At 32.8% G+C, this 13,407-nt stretch overlaps 1 protein-coding gene across 1 annotated transcript; it reads right to left on the reverse strand.

Moving 5' to 3' along the window:
- Positions 1-4,944: 4,944 nt before the first annotated feature.
- Positions 4,945-7,624, reverse strand: LOC106369443 (probable WRKY transcription factor 13). The gene is made up of 3 exons (XM_048777592.1): positions 7,030-7,624; positions 6,375-6,710; positions 4,945-5,390 (listed from the first exon to the last, which is right to left on the reverse strand). The coding sequence occupies exons 1-3, from the start codon at positions 7,407-7,409 to the stop codon at positions 5,210-5,212; spliced, it is 897 nt and encodes a 298-aa protein (XP_048633549.1). The 5' UTR covers positions 7,410-7,624; the 3' UTR covers positions 4,945-5,209.
- Between the last annotated feature and the right edge of the window lie 5,783 nt (positions 7,625-13,407).

Below are 13,407 nucleotides of genomic sequence, written 5' to 3' on the forward strand. Positions count from 1 at the left end.
ACCGTGCACGGGAACGGGAATGTAAACAGTAGCTGAGGCTTTTTTTTTCTTTTTCTTTTTCCTGGGTGTACTGTTTTTCATATAAAATGTTTATTATTATCTTCTTCTTTCCTGAATGTTATTATAGATGAATTGATCCGTTGTACCATATTTATTATTTCTATCTGCCTTATTCAGTGCAACTCTATTTATTTTAATTTTCTTCTGTCGAAATAAATATATTTTTCGTTTAAACTGTTATTTTTTTGCTGGAGAAATGGACCTTCGCTTCGCCTGAAATTAAAACAAAGTCTGGGTTTCATGTCTCTCTGACAGTGCACCAACATCAGCACAACAAATCTTACACAAGGAACGTGCGTTTCATGTGCTCCTCTCTCTCTCTTTCCAGTTACGTGGACTGTCTTCACTCCCCTCGCTCTTCGAATTCTGTGTTCCTTTCCTTTTCAACTGTTTCCTTTTCTTTTCTCACTACTACCCAAACTAAAAACAAATCATGTGTTTACACTTTTAATGTAACTTAAAAGAAAGGTTTCTCCGGGTTATTTGTAGCTTACTTTACACGCATCATTAAGAATATAGTAAGTATATGATATTCACAACATGCAGAAGTCTATTATTTTACATGTTTATAATTTAGTCATCAAATGTCACATTACATACAAACAAACAAAACGTCTCAAATACTATAGCCTAATAATAATAATCACAAGTTTAACATTATTGATCCTCTAAGTCTACATAAACTAAAGATTTCACAAAATTTAACTCATATACTTAAACTAAAACTGATAACTTAAGTATGTTATAAACAATAACAACATCTCTGTTTAAATAAAATGAACTAAACTCGAATAGTAGTCTAATATTGTTTGTTAGTTTAAAGCATAAGAACTTCGATAGCTAACAACGTACATAGAAATGGAATTTTTTAAAATAAGTGTCAAAAACTCATGGAAATGATATTTCGCCTTTGTTTCCAAGTTATCAAACCTTATAGAATTGCCAGATCACTAATTAAATAAGAGTATGAGTAGATGAGTAGCTATGAAGCGTGAACACGAGCGACGGTGGTGGGTATGGAGCCCGTGGGCCACCGTGCATGCAAGCTGTTCTTGTCGGATACTAACCTAACAACGTCTCCCTCCGCCGTGGGTCGCCGTCCCTTTCCTGTCTCCGCCGAATGGACCTCTTCCTCTCTCTCTCCCTCTGACTCTCTCCCCCCACGTGTGTTTCTTTCTCATCCATACAATTTTCTTAATTAATTTATTATCTTCCTAAATCCTAATAGATATTCTTAATACATTATTTTCATGTGCCTGATTAATTTATAAATTATTTTCCCAACTTGTCATTGTCAGTGACACTACCGAGTTACGCGGAATTATTGGGTACGTACGTGGGTTTCCTACTTTCATCGTCCTTTGTCTGTAATCAAGAAATCAGGACACATAGTTAATTACAGGAATAGGCACCATGCAAACAGCCACTACTTACCAAAATTATGTCTGAGTGGTAACCTTGAAAGTGATAGAATTACATGAAATGTAATAGTTACAGGAGAAAACAGATAATTGATTTGCAAAACCGTGGAAGAATTTTGTTCCCTATCATATCAAGTTGGTAATTAAAGTTACAGGATACTAGAACTTAATTTACGATTCCATCTAGTTATGCAGTTGGCAAAATTGCATATTTACAAAATCATTCTATGTTTTACTATCGTTTAATTTTCTACTTTATTTTCCACTTATACTGCTACTGTAGAATAGTTTAGCCAGCTATTTGTATGGGTGATGTTCGAATTGAGGTTTATGATCTTAGCTGATGATATACTGATGGGTTTAGTCTCATTTGGTTCTACCTTTGTGATCTCTAGTAGCATTTATATCGTCTCGTGTCTTGGCGTGAGCGTCTGTAGTATGCAGTTCTCTTACGAGTTTCATTCCGGATGTTGGTGTTATGTTTGTGTATCTCTCTTCTTGGCGGCAAGTAGAAGAGAAACTTATTGTTATCTTTATCATGATGAATATGGATGTGACGAGTTTTGATTTCCTGCTTGTCCCTTGTTTGAATCTTTCTTCTTTTCTAATATTCTTTCTTATATGGAGTGAATTAGATGAACAAATTTCGTTCTTCCTCTCATTGAATGTTCTTTTCTGCGTATGGTGCAGTGTGTGTTGTCTTACTGGTTACACTAGATGCGGTTTTTTAAAAAGCTTATGATGTTGTTGTGTTACGATTTCATATATGGCTCTTTTTTGTGATTTGTATTGTCATTCTATCCCTTATGTTATTGGTGTTGTTTGTTTGGTTGTCAATAGTCTTTTTGTATCCTCCTTTGTTAGAGTGTAAACATATTTAAGATTAATGCAAGTTTAGTTTGATCAAGAAAAAAAAATCAATCATTCATGTTGAAAAAACGTTGGCGTGTATCTGCATGTACATAAACCTTTCTTAAAAAAACTACATGTTACATGTACATATATTTACATATACATATATGGGTCAAGTGTAAGACGATCCATGCATTTTGATATTTTTTGTTATAAGTAGTACGTAATAAGTGGAGGATTGCAATGTTGTACGTAGTCCACAAAATAAATACCATAGGCTACATATACAGCTGTATATAATGGGATTGAGAATCTGAATCAATCTAACCGTGGTTTTGTTCTTTTCTCGAGGCTTCAATCTCACGGACAAACCTCCACGCACGTGCGATTGCTTCTTCTCAAATTTTAGGATGTACGAACTACAGAAACGTACAAAATAGTTTTTTTTTTTTTTTTTGGTAAAAACGTACAAAATAGTTAGATAAACAGAAATACATAAATAAAAACTTGTGTACGTAAACATTGAGACAAATCCGCTCTATTCCACGCGTGTGAGCTCTAAACCATGTATATACAGCTAAGACTTATGAAAACGACATTGATTAATGTAAAGGTCTGATCGCGAAAAAAATGTAAAACAAAATTAAACAATTTGTAACTAAAATTTCTGATTTTTTATCGGTGATTTATTATAAGCAAGATGTTATTTCACATGAAGAAAAGCAGTCAAAGTTGTTTTAACCGAGTAACTGTCAGTCTCGTTAACCATCGTTATAATGTTTCAAGAAGATACGATATTTAACTTGTATAATCAATTAATCATATATGTTATCTTATCTTTTCATTGTTGGGTTACATTTTTGTTTTGTCATCGAACATATTTAGTTTATCAATATTTATCCTCGTGCTCAAGCCAAATTATAACTACGAATAGAATATATTATGTAAAATAAATATAATAAATGTAAATTTTAATAATAGAAGATAATTTAATCAAATAGAAAAAAAAATTAATCAAATAGAATAACTCGGTGGATTCATCTCACCTTGGAATCTTCCTTCTTTTCACGACGAAGAGACAAAGAAACAAAAAGCTTTGGCTCAGATTTCGTCAATGTTTAGTGAAACTTCAAATATTATAAACTACTTCATCTCCTCGCAACTTCGCTCAGCTTTCTCGTTTTTAATTCCCACTCTCATTTGAACAATTGTACTTGAACTGAGGGCGCGAACGTGCAGTCCACGAGGGACTCACGTGGGGATCTCCCTCGGACTCGGCGGAGCAAACGGGTCTCAACTTTTCATGTCCTCGTAACTTATGATTTTAACCTTTTTAATGTTTGTTTGTCTCTGATCTTTTTTACAACGGTTTATCTTTTCTTTTGTAGTACGGTTTCGTAAAAGAAAATTTGTTTTGACTTAAGGTTTCGTAATATAAGTTTGATCAACGTGTTACTATTATTTGAGATTCATCTTTGGATATAGAGCCGCTCACGTGCAAGTTCTATGAGAAGCCCATAATATTACGATCTAAGAACACCTCCAGTGGAGGTTTTTAAGATGTCTCTCGCTCTCTCTTGCATTTCTTTCTTTTTGTTATTTTTTTCTCTTAAAAAAATTAAAAATGTTTTACCATTGGACATGACAAATTATAAGAAATTCTAAACTTTACAAATTACAAACTTTACAATTAAATTAACTATTAGAATCTATGATGGGTTCTAACCATTGGAGATGGTCTAAAACCTATTAAGTTGTCACTTCTTACCCATGCACACTAATATACAGCACTTTTGTTGACTTACGTTATGACTTATGAATTAGGATATAAGAAGCCCATACACGTGCAAGCTTAGGTTCAGTACGCTATTTCTTTGGGGCCTATAAGATACATCTGTATTGGCTTTGCCCCGTTAACAATTAAAATACAATTAAGGCCCATTAACTGAAGATATTGTTCTCGTTTTTTTTCTTTCTTTAGTTGTCCTTTGGGGCAATTCCTCTGTTATTTTTAACGCACAGATTGCGACGTGGCATGAAGAAGTAATTCACATAGAAATAGCACATATAATTTCGTAACAAATTTCTAATTTTCGCAGAAGAACATTTTACTTACGTTTAACGTTTGCAAACATACGTTTAATGTTTAAGTTATGGGTTCATATAGAAAGAAAGATACTTGCATTTGATTCCACTTAACGTTTAGGTTCATATCGAAAGAAAGATACACTAAAAGTCTAAAATTAACATAAACACACAGGATGCAAAACAACGGGCGTGACCGTGGACATAAACCAGGTTATGGTATGAGTGTTTTTTTTACTAAATTATGGTAGTTGTTTTTTTTTTTGCTAAAACAAATTATGGTAGTTGTTAGCAGAAGAAATAAAGTAAAGGAATGTGTTTATTCGTTAATTGTAAAACCATATGTACAAGTAATCATCGTACTATAGTGGATAAAAACAGTCCACTTATATTTAGAACTTGCGATTGTTTTGCATATAAATGGGCTCGAGTGTGTTTGATGCGACCATATACTGCATCCCCCGCTAATATATTTCACCAATACAAACTATAAAGTCTTAAACTTTGCCAATCACACCACAGAAAATAAGAAATCGTCTCCCGACATGTCCACATACATAATCCTCAGATTGTAAAATAGTACATTGTTAACCTTACAAAAAACAAACCCTAACCACCACCACACAACACACATTACACATATAAAACCACGTACCTATTTCCAAACGAGAATATAGATATAGTTATTACTTATTACTTTTCATGAAGGTATTGATTAATATAGGGATGATCAGTTAGAGGCAGAATTGTTTATTAACTTAAAATTAAAGCAATCAAGACAAATTAGAATATCACCAGAAGAAGTTGGAGAGAGGAGAGTGGTGAGAGAAGGAGAGAGAGTCGTCGTCGAGATGATTAGGAGGATGAAGATGTCTTCCTTCGTAAGTTGTGATTACCATCCTTGGATCATCTGCTAATCTCTCCACTCTCTTCTTCACCCTACACTTGTCTTGTGTGCATCTGTAATAGCTCCTGCCATTTGAAAATTATAATACTCGTATTAGTTAACTAGTTGACCTAATTTTATCATTTCTGATGAAAAATGCATCACATCAATTATACATCTATCTATTGATAATCAGAAAAGCTAGTTTTCTTTCTCAGTGTTATACCATAAAACCAGTGTTTAACTAATTCCAAGATAGTCTAGAAAATGATTTCATATTGTGAACTAAATCAAGATTCATATATCAAATTACATTCATATATTATATATATATATCTCAAAGGAACATATTTTTGTGTAAGGGAAACCGTATACCTAGTGCTATATCAAACAGATACCGAGAGTCAAATGGAACTTTATTACCGATCGAGCTCATGATAAAACTTTACAAATGAACTAAAGTAGTATATAATATGAAGAAACAATACCAATTACCCAAACAAATCATTGTTGGTAAACTTCAAATGTCAACTTCAAAGAGAGAGAGAGAGAGAGAGAGAGAGAGAGAGAGAGAGAGAGAGAGAGAGAGAGAGAGAGAGAGAGAGAGAGAGAGAGAGAGAGAGAATATTAAGGAAACCCCATATGTCTCACATAATACTCAAATGCTTCCACATGAATCATTTATCCTCCTATTTTTGTCTATTTTGCAAACGGTTGTCTTCTTTTCTTGATTTATCGTATGATTACTAATATTCCCACTGGGCCAGTAGTCTTTGTTATCATAGAATTGATAATTAATAGAGAATAAGATACTAATAATTTCCAATTCATTAGCAAAATGCTGAAGCAATTTTTAGTCTTTAGATGGCTCACACAACTAAACTCTTCAGAGACTACATTTTCTCATCATATTAGCTATCGTTAAAAACTTGAAAAAATAAATTCTGATTTAAGTCGGTAAAGTTCCTAGAATAAGTCATCATTAACCCCCAAGCGAAGACCAATTTCGAATCTATAACGAAACTAGTTTTTGATTAAATTAATCTACGACTCTACGAGAAACAAAATACCTGGGATGTTGAGTGTTTTTGACAACTTTCTGACCATATTTTCTCCATCTATATCCATCATCTAATACATCAACATCACTTAGCGTCTTAAAGCAAAACCGAGGCTCCCTTACTTTTCTTCTTGTCTTAAGCTTCTTCATCTTTAGAGTACACCCTACTCCTACAGGCATCGCATTACGTTTATGACGACGAAGAGTATCACTATGTTGATCATGATCCTCGTCATCATTAATACGACCACCATTACCAACATCGTCATCAATATCATATACATGAATCTCGCTTCCATGGTTGTTTTTCTTACTGTAACCATATTCTGCTTGACAACTCCCTGCCCTAAATAACATCAACACAACGCGTTTTACGTAAGTAGCTGCGGCATGTGTGCATCAGTGCATGGCACCTCAAACTAATTAAAAATTATGTACTAGGATGAATATGCGATAGTTAAGTACCTCATAAAAGAAAATCAATATCTTTGTCGGGAAAGGGATATTGAGATATAATCATATAAAGTTGTAGTTGTAGAGAATCTATTTTTAGACCCTTTAGAAATCTATTAGTATTTCTTTCTGTTTTTGTTTTGGTTTTGTAATTTGAATAGATCCTTTGAGACTTTAACTTATTTAATATATCATTTTCGTAAGTAACTTACCATTGATTTAAAGATGGCCTTTGGGATGATATACCACCGGTGAGACGATGATGATCAAGATTAACAATACCATCATGAGCATCCTTTTGCTTTGATGAGGATAATGAGTAGATCGAGATTAGGGTTTCTGGGAGATTGGCCATGGAATTGATGGGATCTTGAGGATGAGTTAGAAATGAAGGAGGGTTATTTTGAAGGAAGGAGTTTAAGGAGTGATGAACCAGAAATGAAGACGCAAGAGAAGGAGATGATGATGAAGAAGAAGAAGAAGATAATGTTTGATTAGGGAAAGAGAGAAAGAAACCCAGATGGTTACTATTAGGGTTTATGATGTTTTGTGGTTCATCGTACAAGCTTATTCCTTGGTTTATCGTACCCATATCCCTCTCTCTTCTTTCTTTTACGCAAAAGCTTGGAAGATATGAGATTGTGTGTGTGCGTTGGGAGAGAGAGAGAGTAGAGGAATTTTGGTTTTAGAGGAAATTTTGGTTTGATTTTGTGTTGAGACAATCCAATCCATTCATGTGAGTGTTTCCATATATAAATGTTGGAAAAAGAAAGTTGCAGGTAGGTCCAATAAGATTAGATTTGTTGGAAGATTTACATGTGACTACAATGCTAATTGTTTTTAATTCATTCCTTGGTTAGAAACTAAATTAAAATAAAATAAAATAAATAAACACTAATATTGATATCCATATAACTAAAGTATATTTTCAGTTGTAGTTGTTTAAGGAATTTTGAGGTTGAAGAAGTTTATTATAAGAACGGTCTCACCATCAGAGCAACCGGTACGATTAGAATTTCTATAATAGTCAAATTTTCGTATGTGATGGGAGAGCAGTATGGGAGTATCATACATACGTCATAAAAATAGTAATACATGAGTTAGAGTTCTATGCGGTTGATGTTACAAATGTTTTACCAAATAGATCACACACTGCATGAATTCAATTATACGTTAGTCCAGTGGCCTTGCAACTTTCACTTCAATATAACCAAGATTTATTTGTTTTAGTGAAAAAACTACAGATGTAGAACCATTTGTCGTCTACTTAGCTTTCAAAACTCAAATTAATCTGGCTCTTAAAATCAACTTCTTTGTACGAATCGTTGTTTATTACGTAGCGATATTTAACTTGTTTATTACGTAGCGATATTTAACTTGTTTATCACGTAGCAAATTAGCAATATATTTAATCATTAACCAAAACAAAAAGAAATCTGATTTTGTGTCAAAAAATAAAAAAATAAACAAGCTAATTTTGTTGCTAACTTATAAAGTTTGTTATGAATTCCATGGGATAAATGTGTTTTTATTTTGTCAACTTTCAGATGCATTATTATGGACTAATTATGCTGTAGACAAAAATAAAATGAACAAATAAGAAAAAGCGAGAAAGAAAAAAGAAAAAGGAGAAAACGCGTCAGGGCACTCGAGAGAAAGATGAAGAGAGGTAGTGGTTGTTAACGTCGTGTCGCTCAAACGGCAGTCAGCTTTTGTCACGGCGTGCCGTAACGTCCCTGAGACGGCTTTCATGTCTTATGTTATTATATGTATATTAGAAAATGCTAACTTGTATGGTTAATTCTATAAAAATCTTAGTGATAGTTTTTTTTTTATATCACGTTTACTTATAAATGCACTATTTTAACAATCTTTCTTTATGTTCACGTCTTCAAAATAAATGAACTGAGGTTAGTTGACAATTCTTCTTTTCATATACTTGTGTTGTATGGAGAGTTCGGAGGGATAAAGAGGGATAATTGCACCATTTTGTAACCATTGTATCCTAAAACAAATCCAAATCCTCTAGAATTGGTGTTTTCGATGATATGTTATTTACAACAGTATATGATTTTTTTTTAAATACAACAGTATATGATATATTAAATTCTGGCCATAGAAAAAATGGGCTGTAGATGTGATGGGAATATATACACATCTATCACTATCTTCTAGCTAGGATTATATTTTCTTACGAAATGATGTTGTACTCAAATAATTTATACGATTGCTATTATTTTGGGAATCCAAAAAGGAATATATAGATTAGGAAGAGCAATGATGAAATATCTTAGGTGAAAATCTATTTCTCTGTACGCTGTGTGAGGGTATCATGATTATGATTTGATGAATTAGGTCCCTATTTGACCTTTTGGGTTAAAAATTTGCATCTAATGAAAGATAAATAAATGCATACAGAATTAATAATCATCCAAGAGAGAAAAGGTGATAAACTTTTCTTGTTTTAACTTTTCCAAGATTGCATTTTGAAATAGTTTTTTTTTTTTTGAAAAAGGGCATTGCATTTTGAAATAGTTTCATGATCAAGTTTAGAAACCCCACCGTTTATCAGCCTACTTCTTTTTTTTTTCGTTTATGTATACTTACACGAGAAATTCTGAATGGTTGTTCTGCTTACACATATAGACATGTAATACCCATCTTGTTTCTGTACATCATTTTTGCCACTAACCAAAACAACTTGAAAATCTAGTTAGACTTATATTTTGCTAATTTCTTTTTAAAACAGAAGAGCTCTATAATTGAGATATGATTTTCCATTATATTTATCTAAAATAGCAATTTTTAAATAGAGAGCAAAATATATAGAAATGCTATTTTTCCTCTATACATAGATGAAAATATAAAAATCTACATGTTAGAGAAAGAGCATAATATAATTAGAGACTATTTAGAGTATTTTGATTTAATTTGTATTATAGAGAAAAATATAGAAGTTAAAAAACAGTTAGTTGAGTAACTTGAGTTTCACCACATGACAAGTATATATGGTTTATCGTTTTTTATGGACTAACTAGTATTTATTTGCATGGATGGTCAGCATTAATTATCGTACACCATCCCCTCATGCTAATTCTATAGTGGGTAAAAAAGAACATCTTAAATAATAATAGCATCCACCAGCATCTCCAATGGAACACTATTATCTCTTTTATATTTTACACTAAAATAGAGAGGAAATAATAGTGTTCCATTAGAGATGGTTTTAGCATATATAATTTGCCTCAGACCTCTGTTGATCAGACGAACAAAATAATAACAAAATAATTATGTGATTCCTTATAACAAGCAGTTATAAGGACTACTTATTCTAAACCATGATAATTAACGGAACACATATGATTAATCATACCATCTTTAACAGTTTTTTTTGTCTTTACCACGTAGTTTCACATATGTTAGTGTACAGAATCGTATTGCTATTGTTTGTTGGATACTATAGAGTGAAAACGTCAAGTTTGAAAGAAAATAAATAAATGTTATACAATGATTTATATTGAATCTTGTGTAATATACTTATTTTTATATTTTCGATGTTTTACTATATCATGCAACTTTGAGAAGATTATAATTTTCACATCTCTGCTTGCTCTTTAGTCATTAGAAGATAGAAATCAAGAATTCAAGACTGGTTCATAAATTTTTCTTTTTCTAATAACAAAATTTTTGTTGCCTTTCCATCATATTTCTTCTTGTGTAGTTAAGTCAGCTTAGCTTCCTGATGTCGTAAGGACGACGTCACTATGACATATAATTGATCCGTGGGATAATAGTACTATAACGAACATACACGTATAATTCGGACTGATATTGTTTTTTTTTCACATTAATGTTCGTCTTATACATCTGGTCGAAAGGAGGGAAAGTGTAATTGTTTTTGTTTGGCAAAAAGAATAATTATAGGTAATAATATGAACCTGATTACTGGGCCTTCAGAAGTGGGGAAGAGACTGGAGTGTGGGTTGGCGAGAGTAATCATTTGGTTTATTTTCAAATTTTATTTCAACTTGCTTTTTTTTTTGTTTGAACTAAAATCCCTTATATATTAAAAGAGGAGCATTGGAGTTAATGCTTTCACACCATGTATGACACGTGTCCATTGTACAGAAACTCTCACAAATTAGTTGCCTTAATTGGTTTTGCTATTACAGAATTTTTGGAAATGTTTCATTGATCTAGAAAATTAAAAAAACCACTCGTGGAATGAGTTATCACGTAAAGCTTAAGCTACGACATCACCGTACCATCGTAAAGATTATTTCCCATCATGAAGACTTTCCAGAACAAATACGGGTGTGCTCTGTCAGTGCATATCGCGAAGCACTAGATAGTAACACATGTAAGTTAGAAACACAGAATCGAGAAGATGAAGACGTAATTAACTTTTCTCTTATACGGGAGATATAAACATTCATATCGGCAAAGAACTCAGCATGAACACTTTCAAGAAGAGAACACTCTGAATCTTAGAAACGATACATCACCGAGCTCGCTAAGCATTTTTCATCCACACTGCATAATGGTTCTTGAACGTGTATATATTGTATGAACTATATAACCCACTCTTTTCTCTTAGAAGAGAGACATGACTATTCATCTCTACGAGAACACTTTGAAGCAGAGTACACTCTGTATCTTAGAACCGAGACATGACCAAGCTCGCTAAGGTGCGCAGCTCCACACCGGAGATTTTTTCGTTTTATTAGTATTCTATTCACATTTATATTTTTGTTTTGGCTTTCAATATTTTACTTAAGAACTATTATGATAAATTCTTTAATTATGCATCTTAATAATAAATGAGCTTTTAAGTTATAAAAGACTTATTTTATTGTTTAAATATGTTTTTACCGTTCTTGAAACTTTCTTCCGGTGTTATAAAGTCCTACTTTATCAATCATATATTGCAAATACAGACTTTATTTTGGATGTCAAACATTAAATCACCGAGTCAATTCACCCCGCGCAAGGCGCGGGTTATCACCTAGTTTACATTATTCGTCCGCATCCATCACCTTTCTTCATCTTTCTTTTGTTTTTCTTCATCTTTCTTTACCCCTTCAATAATTACATTTTCAGTGACCTCTGCACAACCGGTAGTTTCATTTCAAGCATTGCATCTAACTAAGAATAACTATGACTAGTCTGGTCCGATCAGACCGTGATCGATCTTCTAGATTTTAGTAACCTTATTTGACCGGATAGACAGCTAAATGGTAAAAGACGTGGGTCAAGTTTCATTTAACCGGATATCAGTTACAAACAAGTCCAGTATCGACTATTTACGACGTTGTCCGAACTAACTGTGTCGTTAATCTATATATAGTATAGTAGTATAACGGAGATCATCGAGTTCAGACATGAAATCACAAACAAAAATTCCGACGTTTGACTATTGAACAAAATGCGCTGATCAATTTTTTTACCCTGTATAAATATAAGACAATATACCACATTTTAAGACGGTGTTAGAAACGCGACAAAAAAAAGAAGTATAGCTGATTCGAGAGAGCTAGGACTAATCTTGGAGGTGTCTACTTGTTTACGCATATATCAAATTCCAAATGAATTGATATCGTTGACTTTCTAGACATGTAAAATTCACTTCGGGTTAGGGGGACGCACAACAAATGAAACACACCAAAAGGCAACAATATAATCTTTATCGTACAGCTTACAACAGAAATATGTATGTTGATACCAACTTAATACAGTTTATATCATATACTCCTATTACATAAGGGGAACAACTAAGAGAATGAAAAAATATTTTAGAAAAATGAAGAAGATCTTTTGGGGAAAGAAATAATAAAGCGGGGCAAGAAGAGAAATGATGACACCATGCGGGGGCTCTGAGTCTCTGCTAGTGTTATAATTTGACAACATTATATTGATCCAAAGCTGTCTTGTAATGTTCTTCTTGCATCTGCCAGTTTGTGCCGACCCCTCGTAATGCCCCTTTACTTTTTTCCATCTACTCCTATCTCGCTTTGATTTTTTTTTTTTTTTATCTCTCTTTGAATTTCTTCTCTCATCATATCCAAAACCGAGAATTATGTAAATTAGCAACGTGAGAACGGGTATTAATGACATTTTTGGAAGCATCTCTCGTACATTACGAAGAAATAAGATTGCCAGATAATATGTCCTTTCATCTGGCAAATAGGTAAGTTAGCGCAATGAAAGTAACTTCTTATATTTTACTATATTTTCCCCATTAAGCAAGTAACTTCAACCTGAAACATTACGAGATTAGCTATTAAGAATTATGCACTTGGTGTTAAAAAAGAGATTGAAAACATATCAGTGACAAATGTCAAAACATGAGAACAAAACTGATCACTAATTAAACCACATTCAAGTGAAACTGAAAACCCTAACATGGAGGGACCATCAAATGATTGAACGTTACTGCCCCAATCAAAAACTTACTTCTGAGTTTATTTTGGCATAAATTAGTTTGGTGATGATGTTCAACTAGGTCCCTCTTAATATGACAGAATGACAGAATACATGGTAAATTATATGAACAATAAAAATAAAATGATCTTTTACCATAAAAGTCATTC

Source organism: Brassica napus, chromosome A1 (assembly GCF_020379485.1).
Source record: "Brassica napus cultivar Da-Ae chromosome A1, Da-Ae, whole genome shotgun sequence".
Lineage (NCBI taxonomy): Eukaryota > Viridiplantae > Streptophyta > Magnoliopsida > Brassicales > Brassicaceae > Brassica > Brassica napus.

What these genes read in the sequence shown, in the direction of transcription:
- LOC106369443 (XM_048777592.1), bottom strand. Translation starts at nt 7,409, where the DNA reads ATGGGTACGATAAACCAAGGAATAAGCTTGTACGATGAACCACAAAAC. An exon ending in AGGCCATCTTTAAATCAATG is followed by an intron (nt 6,711 to 7,029) that starts GTAAGTTACTTA and finishes GATGTTATTTAG; the next exon opens with GGCAGGGAGTTGTCAAGCAG. An exon ending in AAAAACACTCAACATCCCAG is followed by an intron (nt 5,391 to 6,374) that starts GTATTTTGTTTC and finishes TTCAAATGGCAG; the next exon opens with GAGCTATTACAGATGCACAC.